Source organism: Gadus chalcogrammus, chromosome 16 (genome assembly GCF_026213295.1).
Source record: "Gadus chalcogrammus isolate NIFS_2021 chromosome 16, NIFS_Gcha_1.0, whole genome shotgun sequence".
Lineage (NCBI taxonomy): Eukaryota > Metazoa > Chordata > Actinopteri > Gadiformes > Gadidae > Gadus > Gadus chalcogrammus.
The window spans coordinates 35,232,579-35,244,899 of record NC_079427.1 but is presented as its reverse complement, the minus strand read 5'-3'; the positions used below and the strand labels follow the sequence as shown (position 1 = coordinate 35,244,899).

At 43.0% G+C, this 12,321-nt stretch overlaps 1 protein-coding gene across 1 annotated transcript in view; it reads left to right on the top strand.

Annotated features, from left to right (window-relative positions):
• The window catches only part of fer1l6 (fer-1 like family member 6), a 210,437-nt gene that overhangs the window by 170,745 nt on the left and 27,371 nt on the right, over nt 1–12,321 (top strand). The window contains exons 35-36 of the mRNA XM_056610925.1: nt 11,922–12,050; nt 12,161–12,288. Coding sequence (XP_056466900.1) covers nt 11,922–12,050; nt 12,161–12,288 — 257 coding nt within the window. The remainder of the gene's footprint in view (nt 1–11,921; nt 12,051–12,160; nt 12,289–12,321) is intronic.

Genomic DNA, 12,321 nt, shown 5'->3' with positions numbered 1-12,321 from the left:
CTGGAGTTTTTCGAGCCCTGCCCGTTCCACAGATGATTGACAAGTTTAATTTTCATGTCAGTACTTCTAACTCAGTGGCTGTAAGCGGGTTATGATAAGGATTTCAAGTAATTTCGCAAAAATGGCCAAAAAAGCGAATCACCTACGCAACCTTTAACCTTTTTTAAATACATTTGAACATCTTAATCTGTGTAAACTGCCAGTTTACACAGATTCATTCAGGGTCCCCGACTCTGAATTTTCAGAGTCAAATCAGATCTGCTTTTTCCGTCCAGAGATTCGACTATTCGGCTGAGTTTGTTTACCGGCGTTGCTATGGTGACCTAAATTATTATAAGCAACTGAAAACGATGCCGGTTTGAAACTAAAACTGTGATTCTGAAAAAAGTATAAATGCTATCAAAATTCATTGGATAGTATTGAAGATACAAGTGTGTAGATTTGTTCAATGGTTTGAACGATGGTAAACGGTTGAAAAATGAATGAGTTACGATGTCTAGAAGTAGGTGTATCAGAATGGGCTGACGTCTTCAATGAAAACAGCTGAAAACGAAGCGGTATGAAACTAAAACTGTGATTCTGAAGAAATTTTAAATGATATCGAAATTCTGTTTAGATATTATTGAAGATACAAGTGTGTAGATTTGTTAAATGGTTTGCACGAAGATAAACGGTTGAAAATCGATTTAGTTAGGTTACTTCTACAGTTGAAGTACGATTGATGATTTGAATCATCGACTTTCAGGTTTTTCTTCGGGTTTATTTTTTTCTCACGTCGCACCCCCCCTGAAGAACTCTGGCGCCCCCCAGGGGTGCGCCCCACAGTTTGAAAACCACTGATCTAAAGTCTATCACAATATGATAATTTATTGTTCTCCTATTGGCTCTATTGTATTTAATGCAATGTAAGTGTGAATGGTACATGGAACTGCCAAAATTACTTTTAAACAATCTAGTAGTAAGTAAGTAAGTACTAAGTAATAATAACAATACAAAGACTATACAACTATACAAAGACTAATGTTGATGTTTAGCTACACTAACATATTTCTCAGAAACATACGTAGATGAAATTTTATACAAGCCGTAGTTTTCGGTCATCACAAATGCCCGAATTCAGCCAAGGGTTTCTTACCTGAAGGGACCTGCCCAGACGCGGTTGAGGTTTCAGCCATTGAATGGGAGGAGGGCTGAGGAGGGCTGTCAATCAAATATTGCGCTTCAGAAAAAGCCAATCACAGGGAAGCCCGCCCTGCCTTGGATCCCTCCCCCATAGTGCCAAAATTAAATTCGAGCGAGAGCGCAAAACATCTTTCGCGAGAGGCTGTTACGCGCGAGAGGCTGTTTTGTGCACGCAGAGGTAATTTGCGCTCGCGAGAGGCTGTTTTGCGCGTGCAAAGGTAATTTGCACGCACGCAGAGATCATTTGCGCGCTCGCAGTTAATATCTACGCGTGTGGAATAATATAATACGCCCGAATGCATCTTTTATCACATTAGTGAATTATGGCACTAATGTGTCGCCATAGTAACGTAACAGCCAATCAGCGTTCAACCGTCAAACTCAGTGCAGTGCAGTCCGGGGTGAACTGCAGCATGGAGGAGAAAGTGAATGTTGCCGTTTGCGACTGGAGCGACTGGAGCTCTATATATAATATAATAGTATATAATATAATATTTGTATATATAATATCACGGCCAAAAGCTCTGTGCGCCTCCGGATGGCCGTAGCGCGGGGAGCTCTCATTGGGCTTCTCGGGGTTTGTTTACCAGCCTTGCTATGTTTCCGGTCTTGTGTGTTCCAACGGTTTATTAGGTAGTAGGCCTATCTAATAAATCTCTGTCTATTCAATACTTCATTCACTGCCTCTTCCGTGGTCATTACAATATTATGAATATACTGAGTCGGGTCCTCCGATGTCTCTCCCTCTTCCACAAAAGGTAAAGACATGCAATGGTGGTTATCTTGTTGTGGCGTGACAAATTCGACAAAACTTGCACAGCGACAGATTATGATGTGTGGAGCGACAAAACTTCGGCGACAACGCGAACGGACGACAAATTTCGCGTTTGGTGTGAACACACAGTTACACTCGCAACACATCTACAAATCTGTAAAATCATTTAATAAGACCGACTGACTATACGCTATAACGTTTGCAAAAAAACATTTGCCTATCTTGCAAAAATGAAACCTAGCTAGCGTTTTCCACGTCAGTGTGGATTAAAACAACAATGCTTCATGTTGGTGTAACGTTCGGTTATTTGTTTGATGAAAAAATATAAACTTAATGAAACTAATAGATCGGTAAAGAAATGCAAGTCTCGTGCATTTATAATTGTATCGCTGTTTCGAATAGTCACCTACCATAACCTCCAAGTGCAGCCTAACCGAACGTGTCACATAGCTTCGTGCAGTCCCGTCCCTTTCGCACGTCGGCAATAGAATTTGCAACTCGCGCTTGCGCAGTGCAAAACGACATTTACATTTTTTTTGCAATTTCCGGTGTGCTGGTGGATGTTACTGTCGGTGGATGTCTGCAGCGGAAGTGCTGTGGGTTGATGTCTGGAGCGTGTGGGTGGATGTCTGCAGCCAGACCCCTCAAGTGAATCGTGACCGACGTCCCTAGTGTTGAGCGCTCTGCACAGCCACCCCAGACGGTCAGCAGGGAATACGTCTAAATGCATGTACATCATTATTTGACACTTTATTATGGTTAAACATGACTATAAATCGTTATAACAACGTTTATAGGTCATAAAAGTCGAAAAAGCATAATAGGTGCTCTTTAAAATATAAAAGTAAAAGTAATTGAAGGGGAAAAAATACCATTGAGGACCGATAGTGCACTACCCAACCTCCCCCAAAAAAGCCATTTTTCTAAAGGCCATAATGCCTATAACGTTATATTAAAATGTTAAGGTTGAAAAGTTTGGAATGCACCTGTTTCAGCCGCATTTATGCCCATTGAAAATGAACACATTTTGAAAAGGGGATACATATTTTGGCAGGTTGAAAGTAAAATCTATCAAATTATGTGTCCCCCCCTCATAACTTTGGCTAGGAAAGACGAAATGTGTATTGTTCATCCAGTGTGCATTATAGAGAAGGGATACATATTTTCGCTATTTTTCGTGTTTATAATTGCGGTAGGCCTTCATTATTGGGCTTACCATGATCAATGTTATTATTGTTACTTATTCACAATATTTTGCAACGACATCAGCAGATTTTACAACCTTGTTGATAACAAACATTTAGAAAAACATCAACCGTGGATGAATTCGAAGCGTAGTGGGTACTTCCGCCTGCACTCGATGCATGCACCCCGCGGCCGGGATACAATTCTTATTGGGGGTAACTCCATTGGCACACCACAGGAATGAAAGCAAGCCGAAATTAAATAGGAGTAACAAGGCTATTTTTTTAAATGTAAGGAGTAGAAAGTACAGATAATTGCGTGAAAATGTAAGGAGTAGAAGTAAAAAATTGTAATGTTATTATAACCTCAGTAAGCTAAATGAAAGTTTGAAACAGAAAATAGTAGTTTTCATCATACCGCTGTCGTGGCAAATAAAACACTTGAGTAAATCTTTTTACTCAAATTGATCAAAATGGATTTATAGTGTTTTGGAACCAAACTCTTCTATTGATCATCCATAGTGGTAAACTACCATCATAGACCTAAAATTATCACTATCTCTTATATGTATTGATCATCAATAGTGGTAAACTACCATCATAGACCTAGAATTATCATTATGTTACATGTAGTGATCCTCCATAGTGGTAAACTACAATCATAGACCCATATATATCACTATCCGTTATATGTATTGATCATCCATAGTGGTAAACAGTTAAGCTTAGATGGAGCGGTGACTCCTCTTCTCTTGCGTGGTGAAGAATAAGCAGATCGATAGGTTCTCTTTAGCCTTTGGCGTATTTATTCTCTAGAATACATGACTGACTACTGTCCAGTCAGTTCCAACAACAACAACAGAACAACGGGGACAGTTGACCCACGGGTTGCTTCACAAGAACGTAGTGACGTAATCACATTGTCCCTTCAAAGTAAGGGCGTAATCATATATTAACACTTGACACATATATTAACACCTAACATATACTACCATCATAGTCCTATAATTATCACTATCTGTCACATGTATTGATAATTCTTCAAGATAGCGGTCGGCGCTACAAGCCTTGTATTGCGGGACGTGAACATTGGTTGCTTGGGATCACCTGACTGTGTGCACACCATGCCCGTAGCAAGCTATGAGGTCGCCGGAAAAATATTTAACTAAATACAACTGTATAAACTGCGGGCTGCAGTTCTAAGCTAAACATGATCTGGGGAGTATGGGAGAAATTAACCATTACTTTTAAATTAACTATGTGTATTATCAGGCCTATATACCTATATACATCAATAGTGGAAAGCAGCAAAAACACCTCTGAATTCATAGGAGGGCCTCACACGGCGCCAGAGACTCTGGGGCCAAGGCGTACTGACGTCCCCCCATTAACTGCAGAAGATGACCACATACTTAAAGGAATGTATGGCTGACCGTCCGACTCCTTACCATATAGGGCAATTTTGAGCATGTGCCGAAGGCGGTCATACCATATGCAAAACAGTTCCGTTTGAAAGAATAAAAAAGACCGGGATCGGATGACCCGGAAGTATCTTTGCAAACCTCACGGCTTTGTTGTTGCTTGTTTGAGGTTAACAATAAAGTCTCTGTCAATACTTGATCCGGACTCCCCGATTCCTCATGCTCTCTTAGTTAGTTGAAGTGACAGAACTCGGTTATTTTCCACCACAGTGGTGGAAAATAATTATTAAATTATTATAATTATTAAATTATTTTCTGTGGTAGAAAATAACCGAGTTCTATCACTATCACTTCAAGTTGCGATTACTGCCGTGGCATCTCCCTATAATAATTTGAATGTATGCTATGCTAAAAAGTTTTCAAATCTCTGCATCTGTCTTTACTTTTTATGTAACGTTACTTTTGACAACGATGTCTCTGAATTCAGGAAGTATCTTTGCACTTCTAATTCAGTTGTGTTGGGGGAGGGGGGGGGGGGGTTCTGCTACGGGCATGTCCCTACTTATTATTATTTAGCTGTTTTCCAAAATGATCGAATAATCGACTTAGTTTTAGCTTTTACATGTTTCCGTAAGTAATTATCTCAAAACTGGAAAAGCTCCAGAGCCACAGTCTGCAGTGCAGGTTATACCGACGTAGTCTGTGAGGTTGGTTATCTTGTGACGCCATTAGGCGGCACTGCAGACAGTTACAAAGAGAGATCTTTATTACAGTATTTTTCGATTGCATAAACACTAAAATCAAAAGTATCACACAATTATCAAACGATTAAGGCTCCTTGAGCAAGGCACCTGAAAACCCCACCTGTTCCCCGGGCGCTGCACTGCGGCTGCCCACTGCTCCGGATGTGCTGTGTGCCCCCATATGTGTGGACCTCTGGCATGGTCTCTCTTCTGTGTGTGTGTGTGTGTGTGTGTGTGTGTGTGTGTGTGTGTGTGTGTGCGTGTGTGCGTGCGTGCGTGCGTGCGTGCGTGCGTGCGTGCGTGCGTGCGTGCGTGCGTGCGTGCGTGCGTGCGTGTGTTCACCGTCTCCCGGATTGGTCTAAAGCAGTGAAAACATTTCCCACAAGAATGGACAATAAAGGATAACTTAACTTAACTTAACACACACACACACACACAAATGCTTGCACACACACACTTAGACACACAGCTACACACATGCACACACTGGTCAGTGCACTCACACACAAACATAAACACATACTTAGACGTGCACACATACACAGGACCAAATTTAACACCAACACTAGTCGACCATGTCGTTAACCATGGATTGACGCTGAGGGAGACTGGAGAGTTCAGAAAAATCTTAGATATACACTGGCATCTGTCATAAGGACGTTTCAACGGCGGTGTACTTCATATACAGTACTCTAAACATTGAGAAGTAGAATTGCCAAAAAGTGTTAAAGGTTAGCACCAGCAGTGTGTAACTGGTTCAGACAGAATTCAGTCATCTGAAGCGTGTTTGTTTCATATGGTGACAAAATATGGTTTTGATAAATGACTGTATCGTTTTGACAAGAGTGTTTCATTTCGGTCTGAGGTGTTCTGCTAATTTTCTGTGTGGTTGTGCTAATTGTGTGTAGTGTTTTGAAGAAATCTTCAAACGTTATTTGAAGATTCTACGACGCCACAAATCCTTGACTCCAATTTATGACATAATTCTTATGCCCGTGTCTTGTTCCAAAATGTTGCAGTAGGGTTAAGCCCAGTTCAGACCAAAGATTCACCTTGCAACGGCTTGCAACGAGACGGTTTTAGAACGTCGCAGGGGCGGTGTGAACGGGTCGTTGCAAGCCGTTGCAAGGCGTCGCAAGGCGTTGCAAGGAGTCGCCAGAGATTGAACATGTCAAATCGCAAGGTCCAGTTTTAGAACGCGGCGATTTAACTATTCCTCTTCAGCCAATCACAGCACAGAACAACTTGTACGTCACGGCCTTACTCCGTCCCGGTACCGTACTGTCGTATTTTGTTGATGTATTTGCACTTTTAATCTTGCTGAATTCTACGACGAATAATTGTGTCCAAATACAGATATGAGGACGACAAATGACCTGAAAACACTTGGTTGGGGTTTGACTCATTTTCCCCGCATTTACAGTGTGGTCGCAGATTTCGACGGACTGCTGTCATGAATTGTGACCCATCGGGGATTGCGACCTGCTGCTTGTGGACTCTGTGATGATCGCAGACATGAATAATTGTGTCCAAATACAAATATGAGGACGACAAATGACCTGAAAAGATTTGGTTGGAGTTTGACTCATTTCCCCCGCATTTACAGTGTGGTCGCAAATTTCGACGGTCTGCTGTCATGAATTGTGACCCATCGGGAATTGCGACCTGCTGCTTGTGGACTCTGTGATGATCGCAGACATGAATAATTGTGTGCACATACAGATATGAGGACGACAAATGACCGGAAAATGCAATGTATCCAACAACGGGTAATCTAAACTAACTGTAAGCTCCAGCTATTTACTCCAATGCAGATGTAGTGGAGAATGACAAGACATAGTAACTCTAGCCTACTCTCAAGTAAAATAAAAATAAAACTAATTGCAAACCTAACTAATCGCAAACCTAACTAATCTAACCTAACCTACGCAAATGATGATGTTGCGGCTCTCAGCATGTGCCAGAGCGTTCACAGTTGCTATGGAAACCACCTAGCGTCGCAGCCCGTTGCAGCGCGTTGCAGCCAGTGTGAAATGCCCAGTTTTAGAACGTCGCAGCCCGTCTCGTTGCAAGGCGTTGCAAGGCGTTGCAAGGAGTTGCGAGTTGCAAGCCGTTGCAAGGTGAATCTTTGGTCTGAACTGGGCTTTAGAGTCAGGGGTCAGGGGGACAATCAGGGGGGCTTGGCTCCCCAGCCCCCTGTGTCTCGCACACCGCTTTCACTATTAACAGGCAGCAGCAGACATTGAGACACTACCACTGGTTCCGCAGGATGATAACCCTAATTCGTTGATACACACCACACATCCTAAACCAATGAATGGCTCACACTGAACGGCTTCCCAGATAGTAGACTATGGGAAGGCCATGGGCGTCAGTTTGGTTTGAAATGTGCTGGGGACAGAGACGCATTTGGAAGTGCATTTTCAGAAGTGCTGGGTACAATGAGGATGCACTCTTTTTTTCTCTTTTGTGCAGGTAATGAAAGGTTCTGAAAGAGGGCATACCCATGTTGCTTACTAATGTCGTGGATAAAAGCCACGGTCTAATACTCGAACAAATCACGAGAGGTCGAGAAGGCGAGAAGGACTAGGGTTGGATGATCAAGGCTTTATTGTGACTGTGCTGAGTAACAACATCACCTGAGTTTGTTTGCAAAAGAACTGGCCCAACCGGGCCGTGAGCTCTGTGACTTCCTAGACATTCACAGAGTTCTAAAATCAAATCCACGGGCCCTCCCCGGTCCTCATTAACATTTATCTTATCCAGTACTACATTCTTATACATTCAAGCAATACGTACAAAAGAGTTAGTTATTAAACATGTGACCTCATATAACATAACATTATATGAGGTTAAATATCATGCATTACAGTTATATGAAGTAAGGTCTTTAATTAAAATCCGTTCATCGCCTTGTTATTAACCTGATATTAAATCACCTTGACTTACCACATGTGTTTAAGAGATGAGCCCTGTGAAAGCAATATTAATTTAAACAGTAAAATATGTATTTGTATTAGTTAACAATGCCACTTTATTTGTCTGTGGAATATTCAGTCCTAATCCTAAAGCTGGTAGTGTCTAACAGTGTTTTCATCTCACCTATACCCAACACTGTACGAACGCAAACCATGGATAAGTTAGGCTACTTGGTGGCTATGGCTAACATCAATTGCAAGAGTTAAAATAGCCGACCACCTGAGTGCAAAAAACAAAATCTTAAAGAGCCCATGCCATTAAAATCACATTTTTCCTATTGTTTGTTAAATAACATAGGTCTGAATAAGTTTGTGAGCTGTGGTAAGTTTGAAATCTATGCAGTTTGTCTGCTGAATGCAATAGGCAATGAAAGGAAAAAGGCAGAAGAAATGAGCTGATCTGGATAAGGTGACACTGTGACGTAGAGTTGTCAAATTATTATTCATGGCCCTGCCCACTTGGTTGGTTCGTAACCACCCACAAGAATTCTGAAGGAGTCGTGATTGAGCTAGTGCTAAATGCTAATACGTGTACGGTAGTTGCTTAGTTCGTAGTAACAGGCTAGTTACAGAATTTTGAATGCAATGGCAGAACGACATCGAACTACATGAACTGCGACATGCTGCCTGCCGCCGGTTGCCGCGAGGCACCACCGCCGCAAAGCACCACCGCCCGGCAGCGGTCAGCCGGGCGGTGGTGCCTCGCGCCGGCAGCAGGCAGCGCACGGTTCTGTCTACTACAGATTGATGTGGAAGTGGAAGAACCAGAGACGTCGGAGAACCCGACGAAGTCCTTTGTGATTCATTATATCGTCTGGACGTGCACACAGCTTTTGGCCGTGATAATATGTATTATTTGATATAGATATCTATGTATTATATGATATTATTTAGATATAGAGCTCCAGGACTGTAACGCAAGTGTTGTACACACGTCGGACTCTCGTCTCTGGTATTTCTCCAACTAGACTCGTAGTGGGGGTTATCTCAGCCATGGTTGAGAATGAATTGGGGGAAAGGAACTTTGGCTTTGACTCCCTGAAGTCATGAACCACGACATGGAGGAGAAAGGGATTGTTGACCGCGGTCGCCTCCCGCCGGAGCCTCGCTGCCGATGGACCACCGCCTCGGCTTCAGGAGGCGGTGATTAGCGCTGACCGCTGCCGAGGCGGCGGGAAGCAGGGCTCAAGCGGGATACATTCGCGGCCAACAATCCCTTTCTCCTCCATGTCGTGGTTCATGTAGCCTACTTCAGGGAGTCAAAGCCAAAGTTCCTTTCCCCCGATTCATTCTCAACCATGGCTGAGATAACCCCCACTACGAGTCTCGTTGTAGAAATACCAGAGACGAGAGTCCGACGTGTTATGCGCCATCACACCAACAGCAGAACGGTTATCCAAATAACAAGGAAGTGTACAACACTTGCGATACAGTCCTGGAGCTCTATATCTAAATAATATCATATAATACATAGATATCTATATCAAATAATACATATTATCACGGCCAAAAGCTGTGTGCGCGTCCAGACGATATAATGAATCACAAAGGACTTCGTCGGGTTCTCCGACGTCTCTGGTTCTTCCACTTCCACATCAATCTGAAGTAGACGCGGTCGTTTGAGATTCATAATAACCTATCGTCTGGAGGCTCACACAGCTTTTGGCCGTGATAATATATATAATATATTATATGATATAGATATCTATGTATAATATGGGTTTCAAAGAGCCATTGCGATACATCCACCGTAAACAGAGCACATGGTACCGTGGCTACAAGCTGCTCAGGGCCAGGTGATAATATAAATTATATATTATATGATATAGATATCTATGTATAATATGGGTTTCTACGAGCCATTGCGATACATCCACCGTAAACAGAGCGCATGGTACTGTCAGTGGCTACAAGCTGCTCAGGGCCACACCCCCACCCCCCCTCCTTGACCTGCCTTGACACGCCCACCGTATACAGAGCGCATGGTACTGTGGCTACAAGCTGCTCAGGGCCACACCCCTACCCCCCTCCTTGACCTGCCTTGACACGCCCACCGAAACAGCGCGTTTGGGGGAAGCTCAATGTGCGACTGTTTCGGAGTGACTGTAACTCTGCACCACGGCTGAATTTCGGGGACGTCTTTGAATACTGTGTTTGTGGCCCACTAATACCTATATTAAAGCATCCATAAATAGAACGGCATGGGATCTTTAAGCAATAAATATTGCGTCTTACCTTTATTAATGTGGCGGTGGTGTGCAGATGCATCCCGTGGTGAAGCTTACCACATCCAGTAAGTTCAAGAGGTTATCGCTCTGATAGTGTCCATGGTACTAGCAACCTGGTGCTTTTTACGTATGTATTCAGGCTAAAATGATTGTCTGATGCCTCATTGCATCACAGCCAAAGAGTATTGGTAATAATACCCCATCCATTGTCCAAGCCAGGCTGGCAGCTCATACAAAAATAAGTTAGGGATAATGTATAGAACGCTGGTCATTATCGGGAAAATAAGCCCAGACAGGGCAAACCGGACCCCGATGCGAAGCGGGGGGCTCTTGCGACCCCCTGAAGGGGCTTATTTTCAATGATGACCGGTGTCCTATTCATTATCCCAGGGATAATGTATAGAACGGGATAATGACCAGGGATAATTATTACACAGCTACTTGCCAAAACGAAAATATTACTTCACACGGTGTGTCTGCCTTGTGTATGAAAAGTGCTATATAAATAAAATAAAAATATATACTTTTTACAATTTATTTGTTACCATTCGTAGTGTTGATCAGCAGAGAAATAGTTTGACAAACACGTTGACGTCGCTTAGCAAACAAATACGCTGGGGTTGATAATTGCGGAGTGATATGAAAGACGTGAATCAGATGCAAAAAATCCACTTTCTCTGACAGTGGTCAATGCTTAGCCAGTTCAACACAACTTAACGGTCAGTTAAACAATAAATATATTTAATATAATATATTTTTTTAAGTGGTGGGTACATGAAACTTTACAAAAACTGGTAGGTACTGGTTCCCAGCATCCCTAGCGAAATTGACGCCTATGGTGAAGGCCTATATTCATATTTGCAAATGAATAGCAGATAAAAAAACCTAGTAAGAAAGTGTTACTCCCACTCATGAAGATGGGAATGTGTGACTGCCAGTCCTTTAGCTTCTTTCAGGGCTCTCTATCTGGAAGCCAAACCAATATCGTTCCAGTAGCACAACATACAGATCCAATTGTCATATCTGAGTTTTGCGTTTTCTGTCGATTCGTATATTTCCCAGATTAATAAAGTTTACACAGAGGGCTATATAAACTTGATGATAACGTGAGAAATAATCATTGAAACAGTAAAACACAAACTCATTGTGCGATGCGGACAGTTCTCTGGGTTGTCTCCAGAGGGGTCCATCTCCAGGTCTGGGTTTGAACATAAGATGGTGTGAGGACAGGGATGTGTTCTCTGGGTAGCCTCCCAGGTCTCCGGGGGGGTCTTCAGACCTGGGTTTGAACATAGGATGTTGTGAGGACTGGGTATGTGCTCGGGATGGATCAGAAGGGTAAGTTAAGTGGCCTTGGATGTTTCAGGCTCTGATCATCTGATGGATGTGGGTGGATGTGCGTCCCTACAGGCCCGGTTCTTTCTGATCAAGCTGGACCAGGATGAGGAAGAGGAGGAGGACCTTGGTCAGTTACGGGTCAACCGAGGAATCCCCCCGAACGGACCCGCCAAGGTCCTGATCCGGGTCTACGTTGTCTCGGTGAGACCTGAGTCCTATAGTTGGGGATCTATGTTGTGATGTTTTTTCTCTGTTGTGTTGTCTTTGATTGCGTTGTCATGTTGTTGTGTTTTTGTGTTGTGTGTCTCCAGGCATCAAACCTGCACCCTGCGGACGCGGACGGGAAGTCAGACCCATACATAGTCCTCCGCCTGGGGAGGAAGGAGATCAAGGACAGAGAGAACTACATCCCCAAGCAGCTCAACCCCGTGTTCGGGAGGTACTATTTATACCAGTTATACTAGTTTTACTT